Raw genomic sequence first — 17,744 nt, 5'->3', positions numbered from 1 at the left:
AGGTTGAGAATTTGGAGCATAAGAGTACTGGTGAAGTCCCCCACATATTGTGTGTGCTTCATGTCTATTTCAACTCCCTAAATTTGCGCTTGCCGCATACAAAACATTGCTTGGGAAGAACTGTAGCTTGAACTCAGCCTTGAACTAATCGTATGTGCCAATGGTGCAGAGACCTTTCTCAAAGTCAGCCACCTTCCTTCTCCACCATAGCATTGCACTCTCTGATAGGCACGACATAGCGGTGTTGATCTTGGCCGCACGATTCCTTACTTTGTCATGCCTAAAGTAGTTCTCTATGTTTCCAAAGAAGTTCTTCACTTCCTGTGTGTCTGGAAAACCTCTGAACACTGGTGGCTTGAGAGCCTCAATTTTGGCTCCCTCATCACAACTAACAATGTTGAAGGATGCCTCTACCCCACCAACTTTGACCTGCTCCTCGAGTGCCTCCATCTTGGCCTTCATGACATCGACAGTGCTCAGCGCTTCCTCCAAAGCAGTCACTGTTTGTCTTAGATTGGACTCAGTATGCTTTACGTTAGTTGAATGCTTTCTAGTTCATCAAGAGTGTGCCCTCAAAAATTTTAAAGGTGTTTTCCACCTTTCCCGAGTGTTGCCTAAACACCTTCATGCAGTGGCGGGTTCAGGATTTTCATCCAGGGTGTTCGGAAACCGCTGAGCCTTTACCATGTTGTTGAGGGTGTTGAAAACATATATATCTACATAAACTCAGAAAATTTATCCTATATATACAGTAGAATTTTTTGCCCGAGGGTGTTCGGGTAACACCCTCGCCTAACTTTAAATCCGCCCCTACCTTCATGGTATCCCATCATTCACCTTCACAATCCACTCTTTATCGTGCGAAACGTCTTCCGCAAGACCTCCACTTCAACCGCTCGCCCCAGTGGCTGATGGTTTCCTGGACATAAGTCCTTCACTTGACACAACCTCTAGCGACAACTCTTGACTTTTGTTGGCAACATTTCGCTACTTGTTACATCCCTTCTTGGCAACAGCATTCTGGTGATGTTGTCTGAGTGTTAGCAACGTCGGTTTCTCCCTCGTTATTCATTTTCCTAGTCACAACCTCTATTCTGATACCATGTTATCACGATCTTAGTCTTCGACTAAGCACATAATGCAACACTTGGCAATTCACTCACGATCTTACACGACTTGCTCCCTATTCTTGTTTTGTCAAGTCAGTCTTACTACACTCAAGATCGCCTAGGGAATACTAGATAAGCCAAGAGAGATTTGCCAAAAGATACTTTTATTACTCAAGACTTGAATAATTTCTTAATTGATGATTTACGAATGAGTGACCCCTATATATATCAGTCACCTACGGTTTACTGTGTACATATTAATTGTTACCCACGTCCTTCAATATTTACAAATAAGTCCCTCCCCCCCCCCCCCCCCCCTCCCTTCCTACCAAATCCATAAATATTTAGAGTTTTGCTAATTAAGAAAACTCTCCAGAGCTCTTGAATATTCCACCAAGAGCTAGTTCCTTCCTATATATGTAAGCCTCATACATGGAAAAATATGTGCCAAATGACGCCTAGGTGGCATGATGATGTGGCGGGTCATCCCACCTAACTATCTCTATAAATATATATAAAGGAATTTTATGTCCTAGCTCCACCGGATCTTTTGTTTCATTTTTTCTGAGCAATCACAAATATTTTTCAAGAGACTCGTGGGATTAACGTGAGGGCACAGAGATGGCTATATTTCTGGAAACGAACTCATGAACTAGTAAATTAATTAAATGTATTAGGAGATGCATGTATTGATGTTTTTTTTTTTTTTTTAGAATTAATCTTGTGAGTTCACTCATGTACTTTGAGAAAAGGAGAAGTTTAGACTTGGATGAAAATGCATGCGTACACTGGATATAAATACATGGTTAATTTTGTCCGCCTAGAAATACCCATGTATTCTAATTATTTTGAACAAGCTGCCAAGTTAGTGAAAGAACTATCCTTTCCCCACTCCTCCTTCTCGTGAGCTTTTGAGTATTTTTTGTTTTTTTTTTTTTTTTTTTAAAAAGCTTTCTTGCTCTCCCAAAATTTCCAAAAAACTCAAGCAGGTGAATTGTAAATGTAAAAGTGTCAAATTCCAAGGTAAAGTTTTGAAGTTTGGAAAAATCCGAGAAAATGAAGAAGCGAATCTCTACCACTTTTCAAAACTGAGACCATTTTTCAATTATTTTACAATCGTCGGCTATGTTCTAATTAGCTCCCTAAAGGTATCTATATATCTTGATTGTCAATGTCAACAGTAACATATAGGATATTACATAGAGGAGACCAATGTAGCACCTTTAATTACCTCATTTATATACTAACTAGTAAACTAAACCGCGCTTCACGCGAATAATTTCATAAAAATCTTACTTTAATTAGTAAAACGTGTATTTTAATTATTTTTTTAGCAGCATGTAGATTTTAAAAAATAATAATAAATGCAATTTCTTATTTAAGAGAAGTGTTGTGTCACCTCTTTAAGACCACATTTTTTTTTGTTGACAGAATTGGCTGTTAGATCTCAAAGTTTTAGAGTCGGGATCAATGAAAATCAAAGACTATAGATATTTTTTTATAGAAGGAGATGAACTTACCTCAAATATATCAATAAACTAGCTAGACTTATACTCCTATTCAAGGGTGAAGTTATTGCTGAAGAAGGGTGATCAGTTGAATGCCTTTACTAGAAATTTATACCGTATATATATTTGTAATTGGAAGGAAATGTTTCCAACTATTATATAGTACTATGATCAGTGCAATTTTTTGGGGAAAATTATTACGAATATATGGTGTTATTTTGTAATTAAGTTGCCGTCTCTTTTCACTTGTGGAGTCTTGAAGTTTACCCTTGACCACTATTCTTGGAGTGTTACGAATAGAGCACCATTACTCTAAAAACCTGTTAAATAAAGAATGAAAAAAAATCACCATAGTAACGTATAAGAGCGCATGCGAACGATGAAATGAAATTCACTTTTGCATTATATTTGTGATCATGGAACATCACATTGAAAATGAAGAACAAAAGTTAATGAATCTCCTCAATGATGTGATCATAATCATATATACAAAAACTTACCTTAAATATCCTTTATCATTGCTATGATTCCTGTCTTTATGGATAGTACATAAAAGAGGAAAAGAAGTAGAAGAACATGTTTGAGAAGATGTCAGAAGGTGGAGGTCCGTTGTTAAATTTTTGTGGTTATTATATGAAGAGAAATATAGCAAATGTAGGGATCTAGTAGCTTAGTTGGTTGACTACCTGAACTTTCACCTTATTAGTGAGGGTTTGAATCCCCACATTGTAATCTCCTCTCTATTTCCCCTTCCCCTATCTCCTATGTAATAAAAAAAATTAAAAAAAAAAAAAAATATATATATATATAGAGAGAGAGAGCGCAAATAGGGAATGATGAATACCCTCCCTGCGTTACATTTCTTTTTCAAAAAGTCGCAATTCTTAAAATAATTAAAAAGAAAATTAATGAGACTAATTAAGAATTGAAATTAATGCGACTTATTTAAGAAAAGAATTAAGGAAATATAAAATTGATATAATTAAAGGGGCTGAAGGGTTTATTAGGTTGATTTATCTCTAAAAAGAGGCAAAAATTTGAGAAATAAGATAAATATGAATTCTAGCCAAGAGATGTCACACCACTTTGTCTAAATGGACAGCAAATTGTCCCCAATAGATTTGAAACATACATAGGAAAACTTTTCTTTGCAAAAATTTCTCCGATCTATAATAACGGCCACAACAAATTCACCATACCATACTAAAAGGGTTATACCGTTTTTGCAGTACTACTACTAACAAAAACATAGCACAACATGTTACCAAAATGAATATTCAAAAAACATATAAATATCGCCATATATACATAGATAAATAAAATGATACTAATGTGAATATTATAATATTTCGAGAAAGAAAAATAACATTTTACTATACAATTGCACAAAATGTAGAACTAACACGCTAAAATGCATAAAAATTGCAGATATACTGAAAAATAAGAGAAAAATAATGAGAAAAAGAAAAACAAAAGAGGAATAAGAATATAACACATACTCCCTCCATCCCAAAAGATTGTCCTCTTTTGACTTAGCACAAAGTTTAAGAAATAAATAAAGACTTTTGAAATGTGTGGTCCAAAATAAGCTTTAGATATTTGTGTGGTTGTAAATCATTTCATAAAGTTAAATTGTTTCTAAATATAGAAATGAGACAATCTTTTTGGGACAGAGGGAGTACTTGTTAGCCTCAAATCTTTTTCTGGGAACATCAGTTGGACCAAAAAACACAGAAAATCAATTTACCACAACAATTACAATACTAAAATAAAAGTAATCGATATCATCAGAAAATATATTGATTCTCGTAAAATATATAGATTGATATCTAAATAACAGGTCATATTGGAAGATGGAGAGGAAGAGATTATTAATGAATTATTAAGTGATCATTTTTTAAATTAGTCCATATTGATTCAAGAATATGAAAAGAACTTTTTAAATTTTGCGTCGAGTAAGTTAATTAACTTTTTCACGATGACCACTTGGTAGAAGGTCTCTCCGACTCTAACCGTTGAAGCAAGGTATTGGAACCATATTGCTAAATATCGCCTGATGTGCTCATTATCCTAACTTGGCATTCACCTATTTTCTTGAATACATCATTCTGTTTGATATAAAAGCAAAGATGCAGTAATCAAAAAGAAAAGAAAATGAAGACAATATGGAAGAATATCAGTATTTTCCTATATATGTGTCATTGTTTTGGATGAAGCATCAAATTCACACAATAAAATTAACTAATAAAAGTTACCTGGTGAAGGGAAATAGGTAATGGGAGGAAAAACATGCACAAGACAAATATGAATTCCCGGAGAGATGGCATGATCAAGTGCCCATTGAAGAACATTCATATCATTTTTGACAACTACATAAACATCATTCATCATTCATCATTCCTCCATCTTTATTGCTAATTACTTCATTCATCATTACAACCGTTTTTAGGAAAATTATATTATGTCATTTTATTTGCTTTCCGTTATTTTAATAAGGGTTACGTTCTTCCATTATTGCCAAAAAAATTCCAAATATATATATATAGATTTTGCTTTTATGTTCTAAGGGATGTTTAACCATATTAATAATTGTGATTACTATAATATTATTTTTGTAACCCACGTTACTGTTGGGGTCCGGAACCAAAATGCCCCCAAAAAAACCATTTTGAACCAAAATACCCCAACAAAAAAAATGTTACAAAAGTACCTTTAGCGCAGTAAATTACTGCACTATAGCACTTCACGGAGACGGAGCCGTTAAGTGCTATAGCGCAGTATTTTATTGCGCTATATAAATGTTTCTCTCACCTATAACGCAGTAAAATACTGCGCTATAGGACTCCTCCTTAAAACCCATCGGGTTCCACCACTGGTCCCTCCAGTGGTTAAAAAAAAAAGTTGAAACGCCATTGGAGGGGAAACCGAGGTGGTCCCCACATCCAAAAATATCATTTTCTATTAAATTTCGTCTGGAAAGTTTAGATTCTCGGTATATTCAAGTCAAGGAGCAAGATTCTAAGTTCGAATTTTGGGAAAAAGCGGCGTACAACTCGATTAAAATAACTCTTCAAAAAATCTTCGATTAAGGTTTTCTACTATGAACTTTTGTTATTATTTTGTTATATACATTATATTCTAAGCATGCTTAACATTTAATCCTTGCTATTTTCCAAAAAAAAAAATCAATTTTTTTTTGTTCTTGTTCGGACTGGGCAGTGGCTTTTGCCACTGTTCCGATTTTTATGTTTTTTGTTTAATTCATTATTTGTTAAATGTTTATGAATTGTTAATTTGTTAAATGTTTATGAATTGTTAATTTGTTATATGTTTATGAGTTGTTAATTTGTTAATTATTTATGAATTGTTAATGAATTATTATTTTGTTAATTGATTATTTGTTAAATATTGATTATGAATTTATTAGTTGTTAAATATTGTTTATGAATTGAAAGAAGTTGATTGGTAATGAATTATTATGTTGTTAACACTTTGTTTGGATGATTGTTATGTATTGTTTTGACATTTATCGTATTGTGTTGTATTGTATAGGACCAAATCAGTGGTTACATAAAATAGGACCTTTCGTCGTTACATAACAATAAAATTAAAGTAACAATCAAAGCAAACATTTTATTTAAACTAACAACATAATATAATACAATAGGTAACAACCATCCAAACAAGTTGTAAATGATTATGAAATGTTAATCTATATAATTTTAAAAGCGTGAATATATATGTTAAATAAAAAAAGATTATCTTAAAAAGAATAGTTAAAGTTCTTCTTTTTATAAATACATAAGCTAACGAAAAAAATGTAAAGTTTGTAGGAAAATATGTGGTTGACGAATATACTCTTTTAGTTTAATTTTATCGTAGTTGTATTGGATATTTGGTCAACTAAACATATATCACATATTCAAAATAGAGTTCCAAACAAATATTACTGCTGAATTTCGATTCCCAAACTAATTAACTTAACAAGTCTTTGCCATCACATAATTCAAAAGTAATTAACTTAAAAAGCTTTGCCATCACATATGTGTCCTATACTATCACATATTAAATTTACTGCATATCCCATGTTAATTATTCACAAGATATAATACTACATAATTCACATATTCCCTACAAATTATTAATTAGTTAATATAATTTATCTTTCATTTCAAGAATAATGACTAATTTAGTTTGTACAGACCAGACTCTTTCATGGATCCGAATGTTCCCCCTGGGCCCGATGTTCCCCCGGCGCCCGATGCTCACCCGGGGCTCGAGGATCACCCGGGGCCCGCTGTTCACCCGGGGTCCGCTGATAGATCAGTATTGTCTTTGCAAGACAATCATAGGTCAGAGTTATTATGGCCCGGTACTATAGGGATATCTACTAGGCTCTGTCCCCGTAGGCTGCAGAGAGCGCAGACTCTTTTACGCGAGCACCCCCCACACCCTCGCGTGTTGGAGATATTGTTTCGGGGCGGCATCTACCGTTGTGTGTCCGTTGGTTGGGTACAGCATGATTGGACGCTCATCACGGCCATGGTTGAGCGGTGGAGGCTAAAGACACATACCTTCCATCTTCGCACTGGCAAGGCCACGATTACACTTCAGGATGTGAAGGTCCTCTTTGGATTACGGGTAGATGGAGAGCCACTACACACTCGGTATGAACCTCCTCCTGGTCAGACGTGGGCGACAAAGTTGACTAGGCTCACCCACTTCGTGCTTGATCCGTTTCCCTCCCTTTCCTGCTAGGATTGGAAATCCTGTATTTTACATATCCATACAATTGAGTCCTTAGGTTTCCGAAATAGTGTAAAACGAAGTGCTTCGAATCATTGCTATTTGACTCGGACATGTTCTAAAAAAGTCGAGATATTTCGAATTTTTTGTTGACACGGACAAAGTCAGGGAAAACCTCTGAAATTATTTCAACATTGAACCTTGGACATATAAGAGTTCCGAATCGAATATCTTTAGAAAGAAGATCTTTTGTCTCATGGTAGCCTGCTCCAGTCCCCTTACGAAACTTTCGTTATTAGGTTAGCCATACACTTCACATGTTTCTAGCGATTCACATGGCATCATAAAATGATACAAGTCTTGCATAAGAATCTACAACGCACTAGAACGCCCTTGTTGACGATTCTTTACTCCGACAGCATCTAGGGTTCCTCGAACAATGTGATATCTCACACCGGGTATGAATAGATTTCGGGACAGAGTCGGGTTAAGATTAGTGCACTCTGCACTTATTTGGAGGGTCTGGATCCGGTTGACGACGACACCCCGCAGGACGATGTTGATCGTCATGCCCGTTTGTACCTGCTTATTATATTCGGGGGCATCTTGTTCCCGAACTCATCGGGTGCTTTTGTCAACTTACGTTATTTGGTTTTCTTGGAGTATCTGGACCGCCTGGGAGACTACAGCTGGGGTGGTGCTGTTTTGGCGTATCTTTACAGATGCCTGTGTCGAGCGTCTGTTGGTGTTGTCAGAGATGTGTGTGGATTTTTTTTTCCTCTTCTCCAAGAAATATTTAAGTGTGCCTTCCTTTAATGTAGACAAACCTCTTGAAATGACGACTTAAAAATCGTATTTTCTAATATCGCTTATAGTTATGGGCGTGGGAGAGGATGTTGCCTTTTCAGCCCGTACCTAGGCATCACCTCGAGATTGACATGCCTTATGCGAGGAGGTGGACAGCGGGTTTTGACCAGGATGTGGATATGCACCACAATATTCTTCCATTTCGGGACCAGCTTGATCACATGACGGACGATGTGGTAAAACTATTTAAATTTACATTAATAATTTAATTAAACGTTTTTTCTACTTGGTGATCACTGATTTGTATTTATATGTTATGCAGCTATTTATATGAACGCCGTACGCTGCTATATTAGATGGTTTGCCGCCCTTCTGTAGGGCAGGTCAGGGGGTTTGGAGGTCGTGGTGTCCATTGATACACCTGGACATCGTAGAGGATCACATGCCCGAGCGTGTCTTACGACAGTTTGGGCATACACAAAGTATACCCCCTGACATCCGTCATGAGCTCCGACACTACCAGCGGGACGATCGGGCTGCCGTTGATGATAATTTTCTGGCTTTCATAGATGTCCAGCTCCACCGTTGGGAGAACAGGTTGGGCACTTTAGCGGTGGTCGGCCATTTGACTCCCATTGAGCATTACATGCGCTGGTATCATCAGATCACACGCCGATTGATCGGCAACCCAGCTTTGCGTCCCCCTAGGGATGTAGGATACTCAGCACTCGCGGGGCAGTACGAGGCATTGGTAAGTTTATCGTATTTAGATTTATTTAATTGCATTAATTGTTACGTTTTAAAAATAATTTTTTTTCTGTTAAACACAAATGCAGCTGGTGGCCGTACAACGTTTACACATCTTGGGGTTAGAGCATATGCCTTACCTTGGTCTTGCGGGGCTTGCCGCGGAGATGGTATGGATATCCGAGGATGGTATCCGGCAGGCAGGCAAGATTAGGCACAGGGAGGAGCCTGTTCCGGAGGCTGAGTATTAGGCAGCGCCAGGAGGAGGACCAGGTGCTCCCAGAGGAGGAGGCCATGCTGGCGGAGGACGCCGTGCTGCCGGAGGACGCCGTGCGCGTAGAGGACGCGTCGATGCTACTAGAGGACCTGGTGGTGGAGGACACCATCTGGTAGATGAGGCGGATGAGGCCGATCCCATTCCAGAGGGCGTTCACGGTCTAGTCCATCCGCAGCCGTTCCAAGCCAGTGGCAGCTCACTTAGGGACTCACCTACGTTTACGCCGGCGCTCTTACTTGCTGAGATACCCGGGTCTTCATCATAGCCGAACCAGAATGCATACATGGAGGAGCGTGATAACGTTGATTGGGTGGCGTTACGCGCTTCATTAGCTGATGAGCGGCCTGTGAGAAATTTAGAGGGAGCCAGGATTCTTGACTTCGATGAGTTTTTGATCCCGGTTAGTATTTAAAATACTTATTTGTTCCTTTAAAATTATTTATTTTAAATATATATATATATATATGTTACTCATTATTTAGTAATATTTTATATTTTAGGATTCGGCGCCAGCGGGTCCACCAGAGCCACCCACTCAGGCGTTTTCTCATGGGTCTGCCGAGCCAGCGGTGTCTTCCCATATGACTACCGAGCCACATGTAAGCTTTTTATTAAAATTTATTTTATTCAATATAAGGTCAACATTTAATATACATATTTGATTATTTAAAGTACTTATTTTAAATATGTATGTTACTTATTATTTCGTTTTTTTCATATTTTAGGATTCGGCGCCAGTGGGTCCACAGGAGCTACCCATTCAGGAGCATTCTCATCAGCCTGTCGAGACAGAGGTGTCTTCTCATGAGACTACCGAGGCGCATGTAAGTTTTTTACTTAAAATTAATTTTATTCAATATAAGGTAAATATTTATTTAATTTTTATAACCTTTACTTGGACTTCGAACAACATCTTGTCCAGGAGACTACCTCATATTCACTACCACACCCATCTCAGGAGCCTACAGACCCATCTCAGGAGCCTACTCAGGCGCCCGTTGACACACAGGTTTGATTAAATAAATAACGTTAATGTATTCAATATAAATAAGAAATGGTACTAATTATTATATATTTTTTAGGTTCATCCTTCGGCGCCCGCGGTGGCAACACCTGAAGAGGAAGAGGTCGAGTTTCCAGACCTAGCTCAGCCTGAGGTTCTGAGCGTGCCAGCGGGACTAGATCCCGAGAAGAAACATGTTCTAGTTAAGGGCGCAAGGGCTAGGAGAAGAGGAGGTGATCATGACTTGGAGCGCCCGGTTATTAAGAGGAAAAAGGGCGATAGAGACGATGGCGAGGGCGGTGGGGATGGTATGAGCCTTAGGCATAGGGATAGTCTCTGGCATACTACATGTGGGACCCATCCTCGATAGTGTATATACATTAGTGTTGTACAATTTATCGTAAATATTATATATTTTTTGCATATTTATAAATATTATCTTAGTCTTTATTATTGTTTATAGTTTCACATCCTAAATTGATAATAAAAAAAAATGTGACACATTCGAAATAAAGTTAAGCATTAATTTAAAAATAAGACGAAGCCCTAAAAGATAAATAACTTAAAGCTAATGACTACAAGTCTTCAAACAAAAAGGACTTTGAGCACTTTTCAACCACTAAAACGACAATCCAAAGTATTGCGTATTCTTGATATGTTGAGCCTTTTTATTAATTGTACAAATATAACTAGAGTTCTATATAAAATATTGAAGTTCCGGAATCTCAAAGCATGATTAACCACTGGAGGGACCAGTGGTGGAACCCGATGGGTTTTATGGCGGAGTCCTATAGCGCAGTATTTTACTGCGATATAGGTGAGAGAAAGATTTATATAGCGCAGTAAAATATTGCGCTATAGCACTTAACGGCTCCGTCTCCGTGAAGTGCTTTAGCGCAGTAAATTACTGCGCTAAAGGTACTTTTGTAACATTTTTTTTGTAAGGGTATTTTGGTTCAAAATGATTTTTTTTGGAGCATTTTGGTTCCGGACTCTTACTGTTGTTAGTATTACTATACTTTCATAATTTCCAATTCAATTTTTATTAATCTACCTTAATGCTCATAGAAAAGCTTGGCATTTTTTCTTTTGGTAATTGAAAAGCTTAACATAATTTCAACAAATGAATAAAGCTATATGGTATTGACTTATCCATAGAATCGGAGTCGTGCCTCTCCCATGAGACACATCCATCTATTGCCAAATTAGTGTAAAAATAATGCTTAATTACATATCCAATCAAAGAGGAAAAGAACATATAACTTTCAGCCTAGCAATACTAAATCTAAAAACCACTTCCCGGAAAACAGAAGATAGAAACTTCATTAAAGACAGATGAATTACTTGACTTCGTTCTTGGTGGCGATGTGAAGCAAAAAAATAACATCTTGAAGGAAAGATTTTTGAAAGGTTTAGCTACTTGCATATTTCTATTTGTGGTATATTTATAAGTCTAGTAACTTGTCAAGACTTTTAAAAATCTTTTCCTTCATAATTAAGGAATTTGAAAGTTTGAAACAGTAACTGCTATTCGTGTAATTTTTCCTTTCATCAATGTGCGAACATTGAGAATTTAATTGCAATGAGTAGTCATCTTTTATGTGTTGGTATCGTTATTATATTGCAGCAAATAAACATTAGAACTCTACTGTAACATATATCCGAAAGGAATAGGAAGAAGTGGAGTATTAATTATATAGTCAATTAATGTGGCTACAAAAATACATAAAAGATAGGAGAAAAAGTAAAAAAAAAACAAAAAGTGAAAAAAGCCAAAAAAAAAAAGAAGAAAAAAGATAAATAGGAATAGAGGTCATAGAGAGGTGCCACATCATCGTGTCTATGCCTAACTTTATATTATATATAGATATAAATATAGATATAGATATAGATATAGATATAGATGTAATTCAAGCTTTTTCAACTACTTTTTCTGCTGTTCACCAAATATATAAATAAGGAAAAAGGTTCAAAACACACTCTAACTTTGGCCGAGATTGCTATAACACACTCTAATTTTGCGGGGGGTCATATTTTGCGGGAGTCCTATGACCCCCCGGGACTATCTTTTGGTGTATTATTAATGTATTATCGGACGACCTAGACAAGCAAGTGAGCACATGTTTGGTTAAGCACGTAAGGGTGGACTTAAAACTAAACGGACCCGTCTCTATTTGCAACGTTGAATTCCAAATAATCCTTTTTTGAGTGTGTTATAGTAATTTCGGCTAAAGTTGGAGTGTGTTTTGGACCCTTTTCCTATAAGTAATGGACGATCAATTCTGTAATGAATCTAAAAAAGAATCTTGAAATTTTTCTATCTTGACACTAAATTATATTCCCTCTGTTTCAATTTATGTGAACATATTTTTTTTTAGTGCGTGCCAAAATAAATGACCTCTTTTCTAGTTTTGAAAAAAATTCACTTTATGAAATAATTTACATCCACAAAAATATTCAAGACTTATTTTGAACCATAAGTTTCAAAAGTCTTCACTCTTTCTTAAATGTCGTGTCCAGTCAAATGAGTTCACATAAATTGAAACGGAGGGAGTATCTTATAATAGTGAACTCCCATTTGAATTTTGATGATGAAATCTCAGACGTGGTCATTGTCTTGCGGACCATTAGTACAACTGCGTGCACGGAATATATGTCCAATTTTATCCATTTACCACAATTGAAAGAAGCAGAAAAAGAGAGTCAATTCCTAGAATGACCATTCAACTTAAGCAAATTATCTAGTAAAGTCATTTATTTATTCTTTATTCCTCCTATGGTCATTGAAGTTTATACATTTATGTTACAAAGTAACAAGGGCTAAAAGTCACTTTATAAATTAAAAAAAGGGTCAAAGTAGTCCCTTAAGTTTGAATTTTCATCTAAAATAGACTTATTCTTTAACATAAAAAACTAAGAAACTTTTAATGATACAAAATAGTACAATTTTAGTTCAACTCTAATTGTCGTATTAAAAATAACGAAACACACAAAAAATTGTGACTAAAAAAAGAATATAAAATATGTTATGAAAATATTAATGTGTGAATGTCTATTACTTCTCTACACATAACTCCCACTACTTCATGTTCATAACTTTTGTAGAAGTAACCCCCATTACTTTATGACCACTACTCCCACCCTTTATTTCTATAACCCCCCAAATAGTTACTAGCCATGTTTATGACACACCCTTTGGTGTTCTCAATGTATTCCTATATATAGTTGGGTTGTATGTAACACTTGGGTAGACTTGAATGAATAAGAAAGTTCTCACCCCTTGTCTCTCTATTTCTATTGCTTTAATCCTTCTATAATGTTACTCTTTTAGCTTGATTTTACAATAAAATAACATACATGTACTCTATTTGCTTGGAAACTTAGGGGTTTAACAATCAAATACAATGTTTTCTATTTATTCATTTTATGAGTAATCTTTATTTTGATAAAATAGTTTAAATTAGTTATTAGTTTCTTCTACGGTAGAAATTATTGCCAGGACATTCATAATTAATAAGGAAGACGATAAATTCCTTCAAACAAAAAAACTAGGTCCTAATAGGAAAAACTATCATATGTAAAGATTAATCATAAAGGGTTTTCGTAAAGAAAAAAAAACATAGATGCATATATAAGGACATCATCATAATAATATAAATCATTCGATATCACACAAAATAAGGAGATTGTATATCATCATTGTGCACTAAACTTTTTTAAAGTTTTCAAATATTGTTTTTATCAATCTTGTAATATCATTTGGGTGAAAATTATTTCTCCCTTACAACCCTGCTAAAAAAATTAAATAGTTCTCGCAACTTTGAACAATGGTTGTTCCTCCCTTTATCTCATTTAAAATTCTCAGTACCTATTTTATCCTCTGCGTTAACACTCTTCATTTCTTTTTACCTTTAAACATTATGATTTGTTTCTTTTCTTTTTTAATCTATATTATGAACTTACCTATATGACGAACACAATTTAATTTACGAATAAGAAAGTGAAAAATAATTGGAGGACTATTATTGTTCGGTGTTAAAAAATAAGGGATGTTTTATCTCAAAATCCAAACTTAAGTGACTATTTTGACCATTTTTCTTTTATTTTTAAAGTGACTTTTGACCCTTGTTTCTTTATAAGACAAATGCATAAACTTCAATGATCATATGAGGAATAAAGAAAAGATAAATTATTTTAATAGGTAATTTCCTTTAGTTGAGTGACCGTATAAGGAATTGGCTCTAGAAAAATTTATGTATTTTTTTGTTTGTTTTTTTGAGAAGGTAACATAGAAAAATTTATGTATTGCCGTTATATATGTTCTCAACACCTGGACCAGGCAATGTATTGGTCCATACAGCCTAGCAAGATACATGACCCAGCACATCTTCAATTTCTTCAAATTAAATATATCTTTTTAACTCTTATTACTGTTAATCAATGTATACGGTTCTTAATTGATGGTTCAAAATTATTGTAATTTTAATTAATACTAATAAGAAGCACACTCTAGCTAGCTATACCTCTCTTTGCGTCCCTAGTAATTTTTCCTTATTTAATACTGGTGGGATGAAGTTTCCAAAGTCAGTAGAGTAGAAATCCATTTATGGTGAGCGAATAAACGAGAACTAATTCAAGGACCTTCCTGAAGTTACTAACTAGACTAGTGAAACTGTTCGCGTTTTCCGCGGTCCTGCAATACATCAGTAAATTTACAATCAGATGATATCTTTTAAAAAACAAAATCAGAGATCCTTAATCCTTGAAAGAAATTCAATAAAAGAGTAATTGGTGATTCTGTATACGGGTAAAACCGAGGATACGGGCACGCTCGGTTTCCCGTTGTGCTCGGACACGATATGACCGGCTCATTGGGAACGAGGCGTCGAGCTCGATCTAGGATGAGGCGATAAAGGAAGGGCGGTTAACTGTCATAAGGAGAAGACCGAAATATCCGCTCTCAACCGGATATTTCGGCGTCGATCTCGGTAACAGCTGTCACCAGATTTCTTTTCTTTATTTAGAATTGTACTAGGATTGGGACTCCTCTACTATATAAAGAGGAGGTTCCCATCCATTGTGGGGGGTTGGCAAGAGAAAGACAGAAAGAGTTCGTATCAAAATAATAAGAATCCTTGAATCCATTCCCATTTGTTCTTAAGTTCATCTTTATTATTCACTGTGCAAGTACTCAACAGAGGGTATCGACCTTGGTTTCTATACCCGAGGCCAGATATACTTAATAGTTAGTCAGATATGCTTTCTTATTTACTTATTGGCTTATCTCGTAATTTAATCTGTAATTGAATTTAGCCACATATCTTTGGCGTCACCCATAAATTTAATTGTTCTCCGTTTTAAGGTTAAACAGTTTGGCGCCCACCGTGGGGCCTTAGATAGTAGTGGCGGTTCAATACAACATTCTGGTTACGCTCGATATTTTACACTTATTCTTTAAGGTTTGATTTCAGGTATATCGGAAATGTCGGATTCCCATTCTGTCAACTTCCAAGTGAAGCCAAGCCATCACGAGCATGACGACGGGGACGTACCAAACAACAACGCGCCCCCCGTTAATCCTGTTCAAGTCGGATCATCGGTGGGCAACGTACCGGCCGGCGAAAAAAACTTGGTCATGCTGCAACAACTCCAAAACCAGTTAGACATGGCTATGGTTCAGTTGTAGGCCCAACAAGAGATTATAGTACAATTGCAAAACTGGGGTCAGGCACCCGATATTGCCCCATCAGAACAGACCCAGGATACGGAGGAAAGACACGTCCCACGGGGTAACGAGAACCACCCCGGGCAAAGCAGCGAATTGATAAGAATGCTCGAAGAATTGACTAAACGAGTCGAGTCCGGCGAAAAGAAGATAGAGGCGAACGACAAGAAGGTGGAGAACTACAACTCGAGGGTCGATCAAATTTCGGGGGCTCCACCAGTGTTGAAGGGACCGGATTCGAAAATATTTGTTCAAATGTCATTTCCACCGAGTACGACACCGATGAAAATCCCTAAGAGATATCGCATGCCCGATATCCCGAAGTATAATGGGACGACAGACCTAAATGAACATGTGACTGCATATACATGTGCTATTAAGGGCAATGATCTCGCCGATGACGAAAGGGAATCAGTGCTACTTAAGAAATTTGGAGAAACTTTGTCAAAGGGGGTGATGATTTGGTATCATAACTTGCCCGAGCATTCAATTGACTCATTTGCCATGCTCGCTGATGCTTTCGTCAAGGCTCATGTCGAGGCCATCAAGGTCGAAACACGAAAATCGGACTTGTTCAACGTCAAGCAACGAGATGACGAGACCCTTCGCGAGTTTGTGGCTCGATTTCAAATGGAGTGTATGGACTTACCCCCAGTCACTGATGATTGGGCCGTTCAGGCTTTCATCCAAGGGCTCCATTCAAGGAGCTCAATCACATATATGGAGCTAAAGAAAAATATGATAGAATACCCGGCGATCGCTTGGGCTGATGTACACAACAGGTATCAGTCGAAAATCAGGGTTGAAGCTAATAAGATTCTGAGGGTTGCTTCAGTATCATGGCATTCCGGTAAAGGGAGTGATCGCTTGAAGAGAGTGGTAGATCGGGATTCTAGATCATCATATGACAGGTACCAGCCTTATCCACTTGATCGAAGAGGAAACAGACGCAACATCGAACCAGGCAAGAATGATAGGAGAAATGATCGAAGGAATAATCGAGGCCAAAGTAGCCATGGATTGATAAACAGAAATGCTTTCGATAGAGCCACGGGAAACAGAGAAACTCCAAGGTTATCCGAGTACAACTTTTGCCTCGATGTAGCAACCATAGAGGCGGCTGTTATCCGAAACAAAGAAACAAGACATCCAAGGCCAATCCAATCTGATCCAGAGAAGCGGGATAAAAGTTTTATTTGTAAGAATCATCATACTCACGGCCATCGGACCGAGGAATGTCGGCAGCTGAGAGAGGAGGTCACTCGTCTGTTCAATTTGGTACATCTTCGAGAATTTCTAAATGAACGAGCAAAAACCCATTTCAAAAACCTGGACTCCAACAAGCAAGATAGGCCGGAAGAGCCCCAGTAGGTGATACGCATGATCATGGGAGGAACTAACGTTCCCATTGGTCCAGTTGTAAAGCGCATAAAAATTTCCATAGCGAGGGAAAAACGTATCCGGAATGATGACCCCGATGGTCCCATCACGTTCAACGACGAGGACTTGGAAGGCATCGTCCAGTCGCATAATGACGCACTGGTAATATTTGTCCTTTCCAATAAGTTTAGAATTAAACGTGCACTAATTGATCCAGGTAGCTCATCATCCGATGGAGAGTCATCGAACAACTGGGACTACTAGATCAGATCGTACCGACAATACGGGTCCTCAACGGATTCAACATGGCATGCAAAACGACGAAGGGTGAGATCACTTTACCGATCAATATGGCAGGAACTACGCAGTAGACAAAAGTTTATGTGATAGAGGGAGACATGGGATACAATGCATTGCTGGGCAGACCGTGGATTTACCTCGT

General features: G+C 37.0%; 1 protein-coding gene across 1 annotated transcript; it reads left to right on the top strand.

The window, feature by feature from the left end:
- The first annotated feature begins 16,027 nt into the window (after window positions 1–16,027).
- Window positions 16,028–17,293, top strand: LOC132637373 (uncharacterized). Its single transcript, XM_060354469.1, has one exon. The coding sequence runs from the start codon at window positions 16,028–16,030 to the stop codon at window positions 17,291–17,293; it is 1,266 nt and encodes a 421-aa protein (XP_060210452.1).
- The last annotated feature ends 451 nt before the right edge of the window (window positions 17,294–17,744 follow it).

The sequence above is a fragment of the Lycium barbarum genome, chromosome 4 (assembly GCF_019175385.1).
Source record: "Lycium barbarum isolate Lr01 chromosome 4, ASM1917538v2, whole genome shotgun sequence".
Taxonomy (NCBI): domain Eukaryota; kingdom Viridiplantae; phylum Streptophyta; class Magnoliopsida; order Solanales; family Solanaceae; genus Lycium; species Lycium barbarum.
Note: the sequence above shows the minus strand (reverse complement) of the source record. Positions and strands in the feature narration are given on the sequence as shown.

Bases quoted from the DNA above. Each gene is read 5' to 3' on its own strand.
- LOC132637373 (XM_060354469.1), top strand. From the start codon at position 16,028: ATGCTCGAAGAATTGACTAAACGAGTCGAGTCCGGCGAAAAGAAGATA.